A 20,593-nucleotide genomic window follows, 5' to 3' on the forward strand; every position below is an offset into this window, starting at 1 on the left:
TTTAGCCCCGAGTTTTGTATTTTCCCAAGGGTAGCAGGAGAAATTGGACCCCAAAAGTTGTTGTCCTATTTGTCCTGAGTACGCTGATACCCCATATGTTGGGGTAAACCCCTGCTTGGGCACACGGGAGAGCTCGGAAGGGAAGAAGCACTGTTTTACTTTTTCAACGCAGAATTGGCTGGAATTGAGATCAGACGCCATGTCGCGTTTGGAGAGCCCCTGATGTGCCTAAACAGTGGAAACCCCCCAATTATAACTGAAACCCTAATCCAAACACATCCCTAACCCTAATCCCAACAGTAACCCTAACCACACCTCTAACCCTGACACACCCCTAACCCTAATCCCAACCCTATTCCCAACCGTAAATGTAATCTAAACCCTAACTGTAACTTTAGCCCCAACCCAAACTGTAGCCCTAGCCCTAACCCTAGCCCTAACCCTAACCCTAGCCCTAGCCCTAGCCCTAACCCTAACCCTAACCTTAGCCCTAACCCTAGCCCTAACCCTAGCCCTAACCCTAACCCTAGCCCTAACCCTAGCCCTAACCCTAGCCCTAGCCCTAGCCCTAACCCTAGCCCTAACCCTAGCCCTAACCCTAGCCCTAACTCTAACCCTAGCCCTAATGGGAAAATGGAAATAAATACATTTTTTTAATTTTTCCCTAACTAAGGGGGTGATGAAGGGGGGTTTGATTTACTTTTATAGCGGGTTTTTTAGCGGATTTTTATGATTGGCAGCCGTCACACACTGAAAGACGCTTTTTATTGCAAAAAATATTTTTTGCGTTACCACATTTTGAGAGCTATAATTTTTCTATATTCTGGTCCACAGAGTCATGTGAGGTCTTGGTTTTTGCGGGACGAGTTGATGTTTTTATTGGTAACATTTTCGGGCACGTGACATTTTTTGATCGCTTTTTATTCCGATTTTTGTGAGGCAGAATGACCAAAAACCAGCTATTCATGAATTTCTTTTGGGGGAGGCGTTTATACCGTTCCGCGTTTGGTAAAATTGATGAAGCAGTTTTATTCTTCGGGTCAGTACGATTACAGCGACACCTCATTTATATCATTTTTTTATGTTTTGGCGCTTTTATACGATAAAAACTATTTTATAGAAAAAATAATTATTTTTGCATCGCTTTATTCTCAGGACTATAACTTTTTTATTTTTTTGCTGATGATGCTGTATGGCGGCTCGTTTTTTGCGGGACAAGATGACGTTTTCAGCGGTACCATGGTTAGTTATATCTGTCTTTTTGATCGCGTGTTATTCCACTTTTTGTTCGGCGGTATGATTATCAAGCGTTGTTTTTTGCCTCGTTTTTTTTTTTTTTTTTCTTACGGTGTTTACTGAAGGGGTTAACTAGTGGGCCAGTTTTATAGGTCGGGCCGTTACGGACGCGGCGATACTAAATATGTGTACTTTTATTGTTTTGTTTTTTTTATTTAGATAAAGAAATGTATTTATGGGAATAATATTTTTATTTTTTTTTCATTATTTTGGAATATTTTTTTTTATTTTTTTTTACACATTTGAAATTTTTTTTTTTACTTTTTTACTTTGTCCCAGGGGGGGACATCACAGATCAGTGATCTGACAGTTTGCACAGCACTCTGTCAGATCACTGATCTGATAGGAGTGCAGGCTGCTTCACAGTGCCTGCTCTGAGCAGGCTCTGTGAAGCCACCTCCCTCCCTGCAGGACCCGGATCCGCGGCCATCTTGGATCCGGGGCTGGAGGGAGCAGGGAGGGAGGTGAGACCCTCGCAGCAACGCGATCACATCGCGTTGCTGCGGGGGGCTCAGGGAAGCCCGCAGGGAGCCCCCTCCCTGCGCGGTGCTTCCCTGTACCGCCGGCACATCGCGATCATCTTTGATCGCGGTGTGCCGTGGGGTTAATGTGCCGGGGGCGGTCCGTGACCGCTCCTGGCACATAGTGCCGGATGTCAGCTGCGATAAACAGCTGACACCCGGCCGCGATCGGCGGCGCTCCCCCCGTGAGCGCTGCCGATCGCACATGACGTACTATTGCGTCCTTGGGAAGTAAAGCCCACCCCACATGGACGCAATAGTACGTCTAATGGCAGAAAGGGGTTAAACTTTATATTTTTTTTATTTTTTTAACATTTTTTTTTTTTTTTACTTTTGCCATGCTTCAATAGCCTCCATGGGAGGCTAGAAGCAGGCACAGCACGATCGCCTCTGCTACATAGCAGCGATCTGCTGATCGCTGCTATGTAGCAGAAATGGAGGTGTGCTGTGAGCGCCGACCACAGGGTGGCGCTCACAGCCACCGGTGATCAGTAACCACAGAGGTCTCTAGGACCTCTATGGTTACCATCCTGACGCATCACCGACCCCCGATCATGTGACGGGGTCGGCGATGACGTCATTTCCGGCCACCCGTCCGGAAGCGGTAGTTAAATGCCGCTGTTTGCGTTTGACAGCGGCATTTAACTAGTTAATAGGTGCGGGCAGATCGCGATTCTGCCCGCGCCTATTACGGGCACATGTCAGCTGTTCAAAACACCTGACATGTCCCGGCTTTGATGCGGGCTCACCGCGGAGCCCTGCATCAAAGCAGGGGGATCTGACCTCAGACGTACTATCCTGTCCGAGGTCAGATAGGGGTTAAAAAAAAAAAAAATTGCGCGATTTTCCGATACCCGTAGCGTCTCCAATTTTCGTGATCTGTGGTCAGGTGAGGGCTTATTTTTTGCGTGCCGAGCTGGCATTTTTAATGATACCATTTTGGTGTAGATACGTTCTTTTGATCGCCCGTTATTGCATTTTAATGCAATGTCGCGGCAACCAAAAAAACGTAATTTTGGCGTTTTGATTTTTTTTTTCTCGCTACGCCATTTAGTGGTCAGGTTAATCCTTTGTTTTTATTGATAGATCGGGCGATTCTGAACGCGGCGATACCAAATGTGTGTATGTTTGATTTTTTTTCAATTGTTTTATTTTGATTGGTGCGAAAGGGGGGTGATTTGAACTTTTATATATTTTTTTATATTTTTAAACACTTTTTTTTTAAATTTTGGCATGCTTCAATAGCCTCCATAGGAGGCTAGAAGCATGCATAACTCGATCGGCTCTGCTACATAGAGGTGAAGTACAGATCACCTCTATGTAGCAGAAATGTAGGTGTACTTTGAACGCCGACCCCAGGGTGGCGCTCAAAGCAATCGGCCATCAACAACCATAGAGGTCTCAAGGAGACCTCTGGTTGTTATGGCAATGCACCGCTGACCCCTGATCATGTGACGGGGGTTAGCGGTGCGAGGAGCTCCGGCCGCGCGGCCGGGAGCGCTAGTTAAATGCCGCTGTCAGCGCTTGACGGCGGCATTTAACTAGTTAATGGGCGCGGGCGGATCACGATTCCGCTCGCGCTCATTGCGCGCACATGTCAGCTGTACAAAACAGCTGACATGTCGCGGCTTTGAGGTGGGCTCACCGCCGGAGCCCACCTCAAAGCAGGGGATCTGCCAGCTGACGTACTATTCCGTCAGCTGGCAGAAAGGGGTTGATGTCTTTAATCCCCAACTACAGCTGTACATTTCCCGTTTTATGCTAGGAAGTTGGTTCATAAGACTTCAAGTTTGAAAACCAGTCCAGTACATGCATTAAAGGGAACTTGTCACCAGGTTTGGCTGCTATGAAGTAAGGCCACCACCTTTCGGGGCTGATATACAGCATTCTATAATGCTGTATATCTGCCCCCAACCCGACCTGTAAGACAAGAAAAATAACTTATTATACTCACCTGCGGGGCGGTCCGGTCCGAGGGGTGTTCCAGGTCTTGTTCTGGCACCTCCGATCTTGTTACGATCGCTGTCCTCCTGCTTGCTTCATGTCGATGAACCATCCCTATGTCATCCACACAATCTCTCTGGCATCATGCTTCTGCGCAGGCATACTTCTCTGACCTGTTGAGGGCAGAGCAAGGTACTGAAGTGCGCAAGCGCTGGGAAAGGTCAAAGAGCCCCGGCACCTGCGCACTGCAGTACTTTGCTCTGCCCTCAACAGGTCAGAGAAGTACGCCTGCGCAGCAGCGCGATAACGAGGAAGCAAGCAGGCGGAACAATCCACATGAAGCAAGAAGGACAACGATCGTAACAAGATGGGAGGCGCTGGGCCAAGACCTGCGACACCCATGGGACCGGACCGTCCCCCCGGGTGAGTATAATAAACGTTATTTTTTTTTGTCTTACGGGTCACGTTGTGGGCAAATATACAGCATTATAGAATGCTGTAGATAAACCTTGAAATGTGGTGGCGTTACTTTATATCGGCCAAACCTGGTGACAGGTTCGATTTAATGTGTATAAAAGATGTCAGTCTCTGACTTCCTGTAAGCCAAAGCATGACATCACCCATCAAATCCCTCCCATACAGCTTTCATTTTCTATTCTGCTCTGGTACAATGAAAGCTGTGCTAATTGTTTGCTATGGGCAGCAAAGTTTTTCTTCTAGAAAGTTGAATAAATCTGGCCTATTATACCAGCTTCATCTAAGAAAAGAGATACAGCAGAGTCAGGTTGAAGCTATGCCGCAGGGAGCCTGTGCCGAGCATACGATTCTATATTTGATACTTTCCTTATTGAAAAAAAATACCAAGTATGGGATTGACAAGGCTACGGTTAGGTGGATTCATAACTGCTCAGTGATCATACTCACTCAAAAAATTGTATTTTGGCCAAAATATCAACCAATACCTCACTATTTTTGAATATTTTTTGCACTATATTTTTCGGGGTGCAGCCAAGCCCAAACACGTTCGGTCTCGCATGAGGGGTGTTCGCACTGGGATGCATTGAGAGTGTACTGGCCAGCCCGCCTAAACGAAAAGTAGGGGCGTAACTAATAGGCTGTGAACCAGACACTATGCAGTACCATTGTGTGAACAACGCCCCATGTAGGCCTTTATTGTGCAATTGTATAGCCCCCGTCACACACAGCGAGATCGCTAGCGAGATCGCTGCTAAGTCACAAGTTTTGTGACGCAACAGCGACCTCAGTAACGATCTCGCTATGTGTGACACGTAGCAGCGACCAGGCCCCTGCTGTGAGATCGCTGGTCGTGTCGGAATGGCCTGGACCATTTTTTGATCGTTGAGGTCCCGCTGGGTAGCACACATCGCTGTGTTTGACACCTTACCAACGACCTCGTTAACAGGACGTCCCATTGAATCGTCATGAAATAGCATCGTTGTACAGGTCGCCGCATCGCTGCTGCGTCGTTGGGGAGATCTCACTGTTTGACATCTCACCAGCGACCACATAGCGACGCAGCAACGATCCCTGACAGGTCGTATCGTTGTCGGGATCGCTTTAGCGTCGCTATGTGTGACGGGGCCTTATACTGGGCAGTCACCCCCTCCAGGAGTGGGTATGTGGAGAGTGACTGTTAATCTGGTATTTTGCACCTGTGTTGCTAACATCTTGCTTTATGGGGTGGCTGCACCCTGCAGTGCATTTGTTCTAAGATCTGGGCAGGTAAGTGTTGCTGCCTTTTTTCTGCTGTTGAAAATTGAATTTTTGTAGACCTTGAGTCTCTAGTGGCTTTGCTATTTAGTTTAATAAATGGTTTCACATCCAATTGGAAGAGTGTTTTAAGTGGGGTACCACAAGGCTCTGTCATGGCCCCAGTGTTCTCTAACGTTTTTATACATGATCTAGATAAGAGAACTGAAGGTAAAATGATCACATTTGCAGACTATGCTAAGCTAGGAGGGATAGGTAACACTAGAGAAGACAGATGTAGGATTCAGAAGGATCTAGATAAGCTTAAATAAGGGGCAGCGACTAATAGAATAGTATTTAACAGAGAGAAATGCAAAATTCTGCATCTGGGCAAGAAAAAACAAAAAGTTACTACAGAATGGGAGGAATACAACTAGGCAACAGCATGCGTGAAAAAGATTTGTGTATACTAATAGATCACAGGCTCCAGTTCCGGGAATCACATTTGAAAAAAAAAAAAACATAGAAAAACTGGAGCACGTTCAGAGAGGAGCTACCAGGATGGTGAGCGGACTGCAAAAAGTTTGTCCTAAGAGGAACGTTAAGGGTATGTGTCCACGTTCAGGATTGCATCAGGATTTGGTCAGGATTTTCCATCAGTTTTTGTAAGCCAAAACCAGGAGTGGGTGATAAATACAGAAGTGGAGCATATGTTTCTATTATACTTTTCTGCTAATTGTTCCACTCCTGGTTTTGGCTTACAAATACTGATGAAAAATCCTGACCAAATCCTGATGCAATCCTGAACGTGGACACATACCCTAAAGGGTCTGGGGATGTTTTGCTTGCAAAAAAGGCTAAGAGGAGACTTAATAGCTGTCTACAAACAGTGTCGGACTGGGGTGTCCACCAATAACATTGACTTTAGGGGCCCACTTTTCACCTGCATACAAATATTACACAACCCTGGTTAACAAATTCAGCTATATCTCTATATAATAATAAACTGGGTAGTTTGGTTAATGAATTATGAGATGCTGCTTTTTCTGATCAGAGTGAATCAAGTGAATTATGACAAGTACTGCCCATACAGTAAGGTTGGGGGCCCCGATTTGCACAGGGGCCCACCGGGGGGTTTCCCCTGTTTCCCTATGGGCCAGTCCGAGGCTGTCTACAAATATCTCAAAGAATGTCACAGATTAGATATTAGAAAAAACTTTTTGACAGTGAGGGTGATCAATGAGTGGAACAGGCCGCCACAAGAGGTGGGGAGTTTTCCTTCAATGGAAGTCTTTAAACAGAGGCTGCACAGACATCTGTCAGATGGTTTAGCAAATCCTGCATTGAGCAGGGAGATGGAGACGGTGACCATGGGAGGGCCCTTCCAACTCTAACATTCTATATGCCACAGGTGTCTCATGTATATTTGGGGTCATTATCCTACTGCAGAATATAGTTGGAGGCAATCAGATGACTCCCTGATGGCCTTAGTAGATGATGGATAAACACCTGCCTGCATTTCTCAGTATCGAGGACACCAAACGCAAAAACAGAAAGAAAAATAAGTCAAGAACTATAAAACACAGAAGTCTGTCAAGAAAACTTAATGGCCCAGATGAAAAATCATTATTTCTCTTCCAAATTGGAATATGTCTAGCGATGCCATGAAGTCAGAAAAGGAAGCGACCAGTTGAACCCAGCTGCACCCATCTACTATTCAAAGGCGGCTGTACAGAAATGGTCTTCCTGGAAAAATTGCAGTCTAAATCCATACCTTCCACATGGAAACAAGACAAAGCAAACCAAAGATGCAAGCTAAAAAAACAAAACAAAACAAAAAAAAAACCACATAGGAAAAGAGGTGCACAAAATTTGCAAGATGTGCTCTGATCTGAGGAGTCAAAATGTGGAATTTGCGCCGCGCACTGGGGACACGCGCAGAGCGCGCCGCGCACAGGGGACACAAAAAGCTGCGGCATACATCAGGGCACAGCTGCAATATCACTGATCCATCACTGCTGCCATTGGTTAGGAGAAAGAGCTTTATGATGAAACGTTGGTGTCATGGGAAATGTCTGCATTAGGGAAGCCATATCAGAGGAACATAAGCTCTCAAGAAGGCAGACTTCAAAAACAGGGTGCATCGATTATATCAGACACCAGGGCTGTGGATTCGGTATAAAAAGGACTGATTCCTAAAATATATAATAAATTGGGTACAGTATTTAAATGCAGGATGTGCTATAAATGTTTTCATAAGAATTTGGGAACGTTATGAAATGTCCTATAAAAGTCTGTTCTGTTCCTGATGTAAGTATATCTGCTTTTAGTTGAGATGAATCTGTGCTGCACTTTATGTCTATGCTCAACAGTGACCAGGGCTTTGGGGTCAGTCAGGGAAATTGAGGAGTCTGCGTTTTGGCTTACCATCTCCATAGCCCTGTCAGATAAACACAAGGCAAACTGCAAAGTGTTTACATTATTCTTTTATAACATATGCTGCACTAGTTAGTTAAAAGGCAAGATACATTTGTAGAGTGTGAAAACACTGCTCTCCATGTATGTCCAGCCAGAATCCTTGCATCTTCCGTTTATAACATGTATTCATTGAAAGGGGTTGTCCATACTGGAGTAAAATTTTATCAAGCTGTACTGATTGCAGAAAATCAACAGTGTGTAATGTACTGACCATTAGTATTCAGTTTAGTTCTCTGGTTTCTGCCGTTTCATACTTGCGGTCACATGCCGACTAGTTACTGCCATTTCCCTGAGTAGAACATTGGATGAAGCAGAGACTAGTCAGATGTGAATGCAAGTATGTAAATGCAATCAAAGGTGCACAAACCAGTTAAATACAATGTCACACAGCAGCAAGCAACATTCTATTTTACATTTGGACCTTTAAACTGATTATCAGGGATCAGAGCAGACTGTGACAAAACTTGATCAATGGCTCGAGTCTCACCTTAATTGCTTGCTGGTTGAAGTATCTATAATCCTCCGCACGTTTTTTTACAGAAGGTTCCATTTTGTCAAGTAGTGTCACAGATTCCACAAAGCCACAAGAACTGAAGATATCGGATAAACATTTCTAGAGAGAAAGACTAATGAGAATGATTCCTTGTCATCACTGAGGACATCATGTCTGAAATCGTGAACATGAGTGGATGGCTTTGAGCAACCCCAGTCCAAGTCATTGCTCTCTGGCCATGGACAGCAGTAGCGAGACTTTCCTGGGCTTCTAGTTTCCCTGGTGCGGTGTTACAATTGCCAGCCAGGCATGATGTCATCTGCGCGGTGCACAGGGTTAATCATAACCAGGCCTGGGATCCCAGAAGTTCAGGAAATTCGTGCAGCCCCTGCCCATAGACAGAGAGCACTGACCTAGACCGAGGTTGCACATACCCATGCACTCATCTCTAGTCTGAAGAGATGCCCGCTCCTCACCTTGGTGACGTATGCTGGGACATTAACTACCAGCACTGAATTCTTTTCTGAGCCTGCTGTGACTTGCTGTTCTTTGGCATACAAGCAGTGGTGCGCTTTCTGTTCTTCAGAGAATTGGATTGGCAAGGCTAAAGGAGAAAAAGAGGTTAATTCACCAGTATGTGAAAGTGGGGAACCAGCTCAGGGGACAGCTCCTGTAAGGCATTATTCACACAAGTAATCTTATGTGGGCTAAAAACAGACCAAACAGTACTAGCCATGAAGTTATAAACAACTAGCCACATAGATGTTTGAACGGCTGTGTCCATGTTATTAAACTCCGCACGTTTGATTCTCATCTGCTTACAATGGATTTTCTGGCATCTGTAAGGGAAAAACCAGGCAAGCGCATGTATGGTGTGGCCTAATCCTACCCATACCTGGCTGGAAAGGATACAATGGGGCACTGAGAAGCCCACCTGCAGCATAGTGCTCTCCTCCACAAGCCCCCTGTGCTGGGCCAGTCAGTCTCACTCCAGCCTCCATGTCCTCAGCAGCCTTCCTGTACAGGCAGAGGGCAGGCGCACCAGGTAGGAGGACGGCACGGAAACCTGGGAAGCTACAAATGTTACCCCCTACTCTAATGTGCCCCATGCTGCACTATGAAGGGGTCACCTTCAGGCCAGCCCTCAGCATGCGTCTCCCGCCGCGCATACACCTCAGCATGCGTCTCCCGCCGCGCATACACCTCAGCATGCGTCTCCCGCCGCGCATACACCTCAGCATGCGTCTCCCGCCGCGCATACACCTCAGCATGCGTCTCCCGCCGCGCATACACCTCAGCATGCGTCTCCCGCCGCGCATACACCTCAGCATGCGTCTCCCGCCGCGCATACACACGAGACTCATTCCCTGTATAGATAACCGGGCGCACAGCACATCACACAAGGCGTCAAACGAATCCTCAAACGCCGGCTCCTCTGTAGACATAGCTCGTACCTGTGTATTCAGCCGGCGCTACAAACGTGTGTTCTGCTGTGGACGGCGCCATATTGAAAGTGGCGTCATCAACCTACGGTACCGACAAACAACAGCGTTGTTTGTTTGAGGCTGAGGGAATGGGTAAATGCTAGAGTGTATGGGCTCCTTCCAGATGTGACGTCATTTCCGGGGGGCGTGTCCTATTGGGAAGGGGCGTGTTTTCAGTCACATCATGAAGGCGGCAAAGCAAAGCAGCAGGATTCTAGCTTGTGGACGCCATGGCACATGGAGGTTAGTGGTTTCAGGGTGAAAAAATGCTACTTGCTGCTCGCTATTGGGGGGAGGCTCTGTGGTGGGCGACCTGCTTGTCTGTGTGGGGGGCACCGCTGCTGCTGTGGGGGACCCCCGTGGTGGGCTTTGTGGGGGGGGCACCGCTGCTGCTGTGGGGGACCCCTGTGGTGGGCTTTGTGGGGGGGCACCGCTGCTGCCGGCTGTTGTGGGGGACCCCCGTGGTGGTGGGGGGCACCGCTGCTGCTGTGGGGGACCCCCGTGGTGGGGGGGGCACCGCTGCTGCTGTGGGGGACCCCTGTGGTAGGCTTTGTGGGGGGGCACCGCTGCTGCTGTGGGGGACCCCCGTTGTGGACTTTGTGGGGGGGCACCGCTGCTGTGGGGGACCCCCGTGGTGGGGGGGGCACCGCTGCTGTGGGGGACCCCCGTGGTGGGGGGGCACCGCTGCTGCTGTGGGGGACCCCTGTGGTGGGGGGGCACCGCTGCTGCTGTGGGGGACCCCCGTGGTGGGCCTTGTAGGGGGGGCACCGCTGCTGCTGTGGGGGACCTCTGTGGTGGGCTTTGTGGGGGGGGGCATCGCTGCTGCCGGCCGGCTGTTGTTGGGGGGGCCATCTCTGCTGCTGTGGGGGACTCCTGTGGTGGGCTTTGTGGGGGGGGGCACCGCTGCTGCTGTGGGGGACCCCCGTGGTGGGCTTTGTGGGGGGGGGGCACCGCTGCTGCTGTGGGGGACCCCCGTGGTGGGCTTTGTGGGGGGGGGGGGCACCGCTGCTGCTGTGGGGGACCCCCGTGGTGGGCTTTGTGGGGGGGGGGCACCGCTGCTGCTGTGGGGGACCCCCGTGGTGGGCTTTGTGGGGGGGGGGGCACCGCTGCTGCTGTGGGGGACCCCCGTGGTGGGCTTTGTGGGGGGGGGGGCACCGCTGCTGCTGTGGGGGACCCCCGTGGTGGGCTTTGTGGGGGGGGCACCGCTGCTGCTGTGGGGGACCCCCGTGGTGGGCTTTGTGGGGGGGGCACCGCTGCTGCTGTCGGGGACCCCTGTGGTGGGGGGGCACCGCTGCTGTGGGGAATCCCCGTGGTGGGCTTTGTGGGGGGGGCACCGCTGCTGCTGTGGGGGACCCCCGTGGTGGTGTTTGTGGGGGGGGCACCGCTGCTGCTTTGGGGGACCCCTGTGGTGGGCTTTGTGGGGGGGGGGTTTGGTTTGGCACCGCTGCTGCCGGCCGGCTGTTGTGGGGGGGCCACCTCTGCTGCTGTGGGGGACCCCCGTGGTGGGCTTTGTGGGGGGGGCACCGCTGCTGTTGTGGGGGATCCCCGTGGTGGGCTCTTGGGGGGGCACCGCTGCTGCTGGCTGTTGTGGGGGACCCCCGTCGTGGGCTTTTTGGGGGGGCACCGCTGCTGCTGGATGTTGTGGGGGACCCCTGTGGTGGGATGTTGTGGGGGGAACCCTGTGGTGAGATTTGGGGGGGCACCTACTGCTGCTGGCTGTTGTGGGGGGCACCTGCTGCTGCTGGCTATTGTGGTGGGACCCCTGTGGTGGGATTTTGGGGGGCACCTGCTGCTGCTGACTATTGTGGGGGACCCCTGTGGTTGGATTTTGGGGGGCACCTGCTGGCTGTTGGGGGGGACCCCTGTGGTGGGGTTTGGAGGTGACCTGCTTACGGGGTGGACCCGTTTTAGTGGGGGACCCCTGTTGTGGGATTTGAGGGCTATCTGCTTGTGGGATGTGGGGGGAGACCTGCTGCAGGCTATTGGGGGACCCCTGTGGTGGGACGTGGGGAGGCGACCTGCCTGTGGTGGGACGTGGGGAGGCGACCTGCCTGTGGTGGGACGTGGGGAGGCGACCTGCCTGTGGTGGGACGTGGGGAGGCGACCTGCCTGTGGTGGGACGTGGGGAGGCGACCTGCCTGTGGTGGGACGTGGGGAGGCGACCTGCCTGTGGTGGGACGTGGGGAGGCGACCTGCCTGTGGTGGGACGTGGGGAGGCGACCTGCCTGTGGTGGGACGTGGGGAGGCGACCTGCCTGTGGTGGGACGTGGGGAGGCGACCTGCCTGTGGTGGGACGTGGGGAGGCGACCTGCCTGTGGTGGGACGTGGGGAGGCGACCTGCCTGTGGTGGGACGTGGGGAGGCGACCTGCCTGTGGTGGGACGTGGGGAGGCGACCTGCCTGTGGTGGGACGTGGGGAGGCGACCTGCCTGTGGTGGGACGTGGGGAGGCGACCTGCCTGTGGTGGGACGTGGGGAGGCGACCTGCCTGTGGTGGGACGTGGGGAGGCGACCTGCCTGTGGTGGGACGTGGGGAGGCGACCTGCCTGTGGTGGGACGTGGGGAGGCGACCTGCCTGTGGTGGGACGTGGGGAGGCGACCTGCCTGTGGTGGGACGTGGGGAGGCGACCTGCCTGTGGTGGGACGTGGGGAGGCGACCTGCCTGTGGTGGGACGTGGGGAGGCGACCTGCCTGTGGTGGGACGTGGGGAGGCGACCTGCCTGTGGTGGGACGTGGGGAGGCGACCTGCCTGTGGTGGGACGTGGGGAGGCGACCTGCCTGTGGTGGGACGTGGGGAGGCGACCTGCCTGTGGTGGGACGTGGGGAGGCGACCTGCCTGTGGTGGGACGTGGGGAGGCGACCTGCCTGTGGTGGGACGTGGGGAGGCGACCTGCCTGTGGTGGGACGTGGGGAGGCGACCTGCCTGTGGTGGGACGTGGGGAGGCGACCTGCCTGTGGTGGGACGTGGGGAGGCGACCTGCCTGTGGTGGGACGTGGGGAGGCGACCTGCCGCTTACGGAGGGATCCCCTTTATTGGGGGGCGACCTGCTTATGGGTTCGGTTTGGGGGGCTGATGAGGGCTTAGGCTGGGTGGAGTGGACGTCCGATAAGAGTTTAGGCTGGGTCGGGGGTGGACGTCCGATAAGAGTTTAGGCTGGGTCGGGGGTGGACGTCCGATAAGAGTTTAGGCTGGGTCGGGGGTGGACGTCCGATAAGAGTTTAGGCTGGGTCGGGGGTGGACGTCCGATAAGAGTTTAGGCTGGGTCGGGGGTGGACGTCCGATAAGAGTTTAGGCTGGGTCGGGGGTGGACGTCCGATAAGAGTTTAGGCTGGGTCGGGGGTGGACGTCCGATAAGAGTTTAGGCTGGGTCGGGGGTGGACGTCCGATGGGGGGTTTGTGCTGGGTGGGGTGTCCGCGTCTGATGGGGGTGTGTGCTGGATGGGGGGGTCCACATCCTGTGGGGGTTTGGCCGTCCGGTGGGGGTTTATTATTGGGTGGGCGTGGTGTGCGATGAGAGTAATGCTTGGAGGAGGGGTGGACGTCCGATGGGGGTTTATGCTGGGGGGTTAAGCTGGGGTGGCATCCGATTGGGGGGGTGTCTGATGGGATTTATGGTTGGGGGCAGGGGGCGTCATATGGGGATTTACGCTTGTGGGAGGGAATGTCTGGTGGGCTTTGGGTTTATCCTGTGGGGTCCGCTGGTTAATGTGAGGTGGAGGTTTCTGACTGGAGGAGTGAGGTTATGCTGTGTGGCCTTCTGGTTGATGTGGGGGAGCTAATGCTTCATTGGGGTACACAAAAAAAAAAAATGGGTGTATGCTGCTTATGCTATGCAAAAAAAAAATTTAGGTATTTCCTGTAGAGGAGGGTACACCACCAACTAGCACGAAGCTAATCTGTTTTAACTTAATGTCAGTAGGAGGAAGACATGGGTCTGGACCGCCCAGCCCAGTTTAGGCCTTAGGTTTTGGGAGGTTTTTTTATTAACGATTTTTCTTTTTAATTTTTTTTTTTCTTCCCAGATATGGCTTTTGAGGGCGACAGTGGAATTGTCACTCTAACCTCCCACCTAGAATTGTCACTACCATATCATCTGTGGTCTACGAGGCAAGGCCCTAACACATCAAGAGTGTTTGGGGTTCCCCGGAGGACCGTTCATGCCACGAATCGCCCTACCCTCTCGCCTCTCTGCGTCCAGGTTATTCCATGCCCGTCTTCATCATCGCTCTGCGAAAAAGGATTTGTGATCTTAAGGACTGGTATATCCTACGAGGCAGTAAGGGGGCTACTTTAAAAAAAAAAAAAAAACACAGGACAAATATGTCCTAGTTTTCCCCTGAGCAATGTGGACGTCTCCTGAGGAAACCTTCCTATTCATGCAGCCTCCACGTTTTCCAGAGGCTCCAGTGACCTTGCTCTTAAAATATCCAGGCTTTGGGCTAGGCCTTCTCTGGTGGCCGGTCCACACCGCCAGCGCCCTGAACAATCATGCACGCCAACTTTCTAGTGCGTCCTACTCTGCGCCTATCAGTTTAAGAGTACTTCGCTTCTGCAACAGAGGACTAAAGTCTGCCTCCCAAGAGATCTGTTCAAATTTGGTTGTTTTGGAAATGTTCTGTCCAAAAAAAAAAAAACGACGGGACAACTTCCTGACCCGCCAGGATAAGACGAGACCTTCCTTTAGGCCAGCTCCCTCCTGGCATCCATGAACCCACCAGTACTGGTCTGCTAGGCCTGGATCTAGCAGACTCTCTTCGACATGATGGGGCATTCCCACCTTGGATGTTTCTCAGGATCGGCTGCCGTGTCCTTCACAATTCAAGGCCGGTATTATGATCTCAGGTCCGGGACACCGAAATCTCAGACACCGGAGGCAGGCCTGAGGGGCGGGGGGGGGGGGGGGGGGGCTTCAGAGCCGCATACCCTACCGACAGTCCTGCCCGCATGCACCAACAGCATATTACATTTTTACAATACTTTAGAAATGCATAAAATGAAACAAGGAAAGGCATAAAGTTTTTCTATGCAAAAAAAGGCAGTTTTATAAAATTAGAAATATTTCTATATCTATTGTTAAAATGATATTTATCCAGTATTTCTATAAGTAAAAGTCTGAGATTTCTGTGAGAAATGGTAATTGTTTACCTCTTAAACCAGTTCTGAATGTAAATAAAACATTGCTCTGATTAAGGCTATGTTCACACGTTCAGGATTTCCATCCTTTTTTTTTCCTGACTGAAACCGCAGGTCTCTGCAGAAAACGCAGGTGCGTTTTTTGGTGCAGTTTTAATGCGTTTTTTAGTGCGTTTTTTGATGCAGTTTTGTCTGCATTTGTCTGTGTTTGACAGAAATAAAGTTTACTGCAGTGGGGGGGAAAAAAAAAAAATTATGTCATTTCCTTGTCCAACCCTTTTCTTCTTCCATCCTCCATTTTGGAACTTACACATCAAAATGAGTGGACGTGCTGAGCGTCGTCCAGATGACAGCCCACGGATCCAGCTCCGCACGCCACACCGGATTGCGATCCTGGGGTTGATGCTTCTAATTCTGAATCGACATGCACGTCAGGTAAGCAGATGTCTGTTTGTTTTATATATTGGGTTATGGGTACATGTCCACGTTCTGGAAACGCTGTATGTTTGGCGCTGCGTGTGGCCGCAGCGCCAAACATGCAGCGTCCACATGTAACAGCATACTGGAGGTGATGTCATGAAATCACGTGTCCACTGTGTGTCATCCGTCAGCCCTGCGACTCCAGACATGCTGCGCGTTTTTTATGATCACAGCATGTCCGTGTTCCTTGTTGTGAAACTGCGGCTCCGCAATGAATAAAACAGGGCCCTATGCGTCGGGTGTGATGATGCTGGATTTGTACAATGAACACATCTGGCATCATTGCGTCCCAGAATGGGGTGGGCCTTCCTGAATGTGGACACGTACCCTTACATAATCGGCATTGTTTTCCTTGCATGTTTGATATATTTTTCTAATTGTTGTGTTTACAAAATATTTTTTTATTTTTCTATTTAGCGGCGGCAGAGAAGACGTGTGCAGAAACGAATGTGGGTGCACCCGCTTGTAGAAGACCGAACTGAGAAGGGGCACTTTCATGTGCTGTACAATGATTTGAGGAGGTAAGTAGAAATATATAGAATGACTAATTTACCTTTTTTGGCTAGCAATACTTGTGAAGTAACCCTTTTTTGTTGTTCTTTTGCAATTTACAGATATCCTGAAAAATTTATATCGTTTTGTCGGTTACCAATTATTGCCTTTGACAGACTGCTTACCATCCTGGCACCCCATTTGACACTGCAAGACACGGTGATGAGGAAGTCCATCTCTGCTGAAGAAAGGCTGCTCATCACCTTGCGGTAAGTAACAATTTTTTGGGGGGAATGTTGTTAGGTCTGTATTTTACTTGTGTGTGTGTGTGTGTCCAGTATGTGTGATTAAACCCACCCAGTCCTCTTGTTGGACAGGGGGCACACGTACACACACACACACACACACACACACACACACACACACACACGTGAGATACGGCTGAGTGTTGCATGGTAAACCCCGGCTCTGCCGCCTGCACTCTGGAGCGGAGTGTGCACCCACATACCAATACATGGAGCCGCATGCTCCACAACGGAGTGCATGCAGCAGGTCCCGGGATTACCATGCAACACTCGGTCATATCTCGCATGCGTGTGTGCACAAGTCCCATCAGGCCTTTTATTAATGTTTTTTACACCCTTTGTGTTGTGCTGGGTGTTAATGCCAGCATTATTGAATGGTGCTGGACGCATATAATAGCGGCCTTAACTTGTGACATGTTGTAATTACCTTTTTGTGTGACATTTCTAATTTTCTTTTTTGTTTCTTTCCAGATTTTTGGCCACAGGAGAGAGCTATACATCCCTGCACCTCCAATTTAGAGTTGGTAAATCTACCATCTCTAACATTGTGAGGTGTACATGTACCGTCATCTGGCAGAAGTTGCAGCCCATGGTGATGCCTTCCCCAACCGAGGAGACTTGGCTGCAGGTTGCAGCAGGCTTTCAGTCTGTGGCCAATTTCCCAAACTGCATAGGTGCAGTCGATGGTAAACATGTTCGGGTTCAGCAGCCACCACGATCAGGATCACGCTTCTTTAATTATAAGAAGTATTTTTCAGTGGTCCTGATGGCGGTGGCTGATGCCCATTACAAATTTGTTGCCATTGACGTTGGTGCCTATGGTAGTACTGGGGATTCTCGGGTGTTGCGAACGTCACAGATTGGGATGCAAATTCTTCGAGATGGCGGCACGCTCCCAGCCCCACGACCTTTGCTGGGTTCCACACATCCAGTGCCCTTCGTGATGGTATCGGATGAGGCGTTTCCCTTAACGACAACCCTGCTGCGCCCATACCCACGAAGGGGACTGGATGCCCGACGTAGGATTTTTAATTATCGGCTGAGTCGTGCACGCAGATATGTGGAATGCACCTTTGGGATCATGACTAGTCAGTGGAGGATCTTTCACACTGCCATTCAGTTGGACACAGACACCGTTGATGCTGTGATAAAGGCTTGCTGTGTACTCCACAACTATGCTCGTGAGTACAACACTGACGTTGATGTGGAGTACCAGCAGCCAGTATTTAATCCAGTGGTCAACGGGGGTCTGGGTAGGCCGTCCAACTCTGGTGTGCGTGTGAGAGAATCCTTCACTGACTACTTTGAGTCCTGAAGGTGCCGTGCACTGGCAATACTCCTGTGCTGGTGTTGAGCAGCCTGACCAGCAGAGAAGGATGCATCTACACTGACCCCCCCAAAAAATGTTGCCGACATCGCTGATAACAGTTTTGACAACATCCCGAAGAATGAGAAACGCCAGCAACCAACACAAAAGTTTGAAAAAAAAATTTTTTGTTTCATGTTACCAAAAACAGTTTTAAATAATTGGTTGTAATATAAATAAACAATCTATTTGGGTGTAATTTGTTTTTTTTTTTTTTTATGTCTAAAAAATTGTTGGTGTTTTACGAAAATAATAGCAGTATGACGTATACAATTGTTAACACATCAACACATAAACCACTAATTGATAGCCCATAAACCCAGGATAGCGGCCTTGTCCGCATTGTAATAAAGAAGAGAATATTATGTGTGAAATATAATATATTTAAAAGAACACAAATTCTTTGTAATATTTACAAAAGATTTTTCAATTAGAAAAAAAAAAAAAAAGCCCCTTTCAAATCCAAATGGCAACTGGAGCTAAAAAAAAAAACAAAAAAAAAACTCTTGCCCACGTTCAATTCAGAAATGTATATTCGGGAGAATAGAGGAAATTTGATCCCTCTGATTGATATGGTGCTCCCCCCATATGCTGCGAACTGCCTCTGTCTCCAGAACTTCCTTGGCTGTGGGCCAAATACTGGGGTCTGGTAGCTGTTGTTTCCGGTGTTCGGTGTCGGGGCCTGAAAAGTCCCAACACCCCCATCAGAACTTCATTGTAGGGAGAAATCGGAGCAGGGTCCTCCAGAGCAGTGAGGGACATCTGGACCATAGACATGAAAAGAGATTGTCTATCCGGTGGCAGGGAGCGTGTTTTTCTTGCGACAGTTAGGCCGGCCTCACACTCAGCGTTGAAAAATACGGTCCGTATTTTACGGCCGTAATACGCTCCAAAATTAGAAATACGGTGGTCCGTAAGAACTCCGTAGGCAAGGTGTGGTCGCGTATTTTGCGCATGTAATGTTGCGTATGTAATCCGTATGCCCACCGTAATGCGTATTTTTCACGCAACCTGACAAAATGGACATATAACGGTTTTTGCGGATGAAATTGATTTAAATTACCCTCAGCAACCCTATTTAAGGCCTCTACAACATGTGTCTCACTCCCATATGGTCATTTTGTGGTTTTGCAACTGTTGGAGTGTTGTTGTAACATTTGGACCATGTCTGACCACCTGCAGTTCACCCCAACGCAGCGTGTTTTGTTTAACTGGCTATTGTCTCGTCGGTTTGGGCACCCATACCCTGTGATTGTGGATCCGCGAAGGAGGAGCAGAAGAATGTGGGTGCATCCTCTTCTGACTAAACGCCTCACTAAAGGCCATTTTCATCGGCTATATACAGCTCTGCGGGAACATCCAGACAAGTTTTATCTGTACTGTCGCATGTCTATACAAACCTTTGACAGATTGTTGGAGATATTACGCCCAGGAATAACATTTCAGGACACAAGGCTGCGCAAAGCCATCTCTGCTGAGGAGCGTCTTCTCCTCACGTTACGGTATGTATTCTCCATCCTCACATACTGTATGTTGATGATCTTTTTTATAAATGTTTCTTATTTTTTAAATTTTTACCCATAATATGTGTACATTAAGGCCAAAGCAGATGTGACAACGTGACGTAACTGTTATATTTCAGCCCCTTAAGGCCGTTTTTCCCATTTCAGTGTTAATTTAGTAGGCCACAAATGCAAATATGATTGTGCTTATTCATGTTTTGTGTGCACTCTTGAAACAAACCTAATTTATTGTGTTTGTTTCACTTACAGATTTCTGTCCACTGGATTGTCCTTTGCAGGTCTCCACCTTGAATTTTTGATTGGCCGCTCCACCATTTCTGGCATTGTGCGGTTAACCTGTCGCCAAATATGGGATAGACTTAAGGACCTTGTGATGCCTGAGCCCAAACAGGCTGATTGGCTCCAAATAGCCCGTGGGTTCAAGGTCAATTGTGACTTCCCAAACTGCATTAGAGCGGTGGATGGGAAACATATTAGGGTACGTAAGCCGCCGAACTCTGGCTCCCAATTCTACAACTATAAGCAGTTTTTCTCTGTAGTTCTGTTAGCTGTAGTTGACAGTAACTACAGGTTTATAATTGTAGATATTGGGGCCTATGGACGAACTGGAGACTCTAGGGTCTTCAATTCGTCTATAATGGGTCGGCGGCTAGGTGAAAACCAGTTAGACCTCCCACCACCACAACAACTCCCAGGCTCCACTGCAGAAGCACTGCCTTTTTTTTTTTTTTGTTGGAGATGAGGCCTTCCAACTCACCAGACACGTCATGAGGCCTTATCCCCGGCGCAACCTGGACCACCGTCGGAGGATATTTAATTTGCGCCTTTCTAGGGCGCGCAGACTGGTGGAGTGCACCTTTGGTATTCTGGTGGCCAAATGGCGTGTCCTACAGACTGCCATGCAGCTCAGTGAGGCTACAGTCAATGAAGTAATCAAAGCATCTGTAATTTTGCACAACTATACCCGCATACATGATTGCTTCTCAGATGGTAATGATGAACACATGTTGCGTAGTGTCAGTAGTCCAACACCACATGGCCCACCTCCGCGCCGTTCCCTTTCTGGTATCAAAGTTAGGGATGTTTTGACCAATTATTTTGTTTCTACTCCCTGGCAAGATTATGCTGTTTCTCAGTTGTGATTTTTGTTATTTTAAAGATATGTTTTTGTAATATATTATTATCAACCACTGAAAACGTACTGTGTGTTTTTTTTCCTTAATTACCATCTGTTTCTGTTTTCTGAATATGTGTGTGATGCAAAAATGATTAGTCTACAAACATCAATTGTCTTTTTTGTAAACTTTTTACTAACTTTGCAACCCTTTTTTTTTTGGTTGTTAACCCCATATTTTTGCCATATGGTTTT

General features: G+C 49.6%; 2 protein-coding genes across 3 annotated transcripts in view; one reads left to right on the forward strand and one right to left on the reverse strand.

Moving 5' to 3' along the window:
* The window catches only part of RRP7A (ribosomal RNA processing 7 homolog A), a 70,965-nt gene extending 60,900 nt beyond the window's left edge, over positions 1–10,065 (reverse strand). For both annotated transcript variants that reach the window (XM_069737111.1, XM_069737110.1), the window contains exons 1-3: positions 9,897–10,065; positions 8,919–9,046; positions 8,437–8,562 (exon numbers count right to left, since the gene is read on the reverse strand). In XM_069737111.1, the coding sequence (XP_069593212.1) occupies positions 8,437–8,562; positions 8,919–9,046; positions 9,897–9,948 (306 nt within the window). In that variant the 5' untranslated portion in view covers positions 9,949–10,065. The remainder of the gene's footprint in view (positions 1–8,436; positions 8,563–8,918; positions 9,047–9,896) is intronic.
* On the forward strand, positions 10,066–18,112 carry LOC138647828 (uncharacterized). The gene is made up of 5 exons (XM_069737109.1): positions 10,066–10,169; positions 13,948–15,493; positions 15,956–16,059; positions 16,153–16,299; positions 16,807–18,112. Exons 2-5 carry the CDS (start codon positions 15,215–15,217, stop codon positions 17,648–17,650), a joined length of 1,374 nt encoding a protein of 457 aa, XP_069593210.1. The 5' UTR covers positions 10,066–10,169; positions 13,948–15,214; the 3' UTR covers positions 17,651–18,112.
* The last annotated feature ends 2,481 nt before the right edge of the window (positions 18,113–20,593 follow it).

Source organism: Ranitomeya imitator, chromosome 8, assembly GCF_032444005.1.
Source record: "Ranitomeya imitator isolate aRanImi1 chromosome 8, aRanImi1.pri, whole genome shotgun sequence".
Taxonomy (NCBI): Eukaryota; Metazoa; Chordata; class Amphibia; order Anura; family Dendrobatidae; genus Ranitomeya; species Ranitomeya imitator.

Coding starts and splice junctions, on each gene's coding strand:
- LOC138647828 (XM_069737109.1), top strand. CDS start 15,215: ATGCGTTTTTTAGTGCGTTTTTTGATGCAGTTTTGTCTGCATTTGTCT. Junction 15,494..15,955: donor TGAATCGACATGCACGTCAG/GTAAGCAGATGT, acceptor TTTTCTATTTAG/CGGCGGCAGAGAAGACGTGT. Junction 16,060..16,152: donor CTGTACAATGATTTGAGGAG/GTAAGTAGAAAT, acceptor TGCAATTTACAG/ATATCCTGAAAAATTTATAT.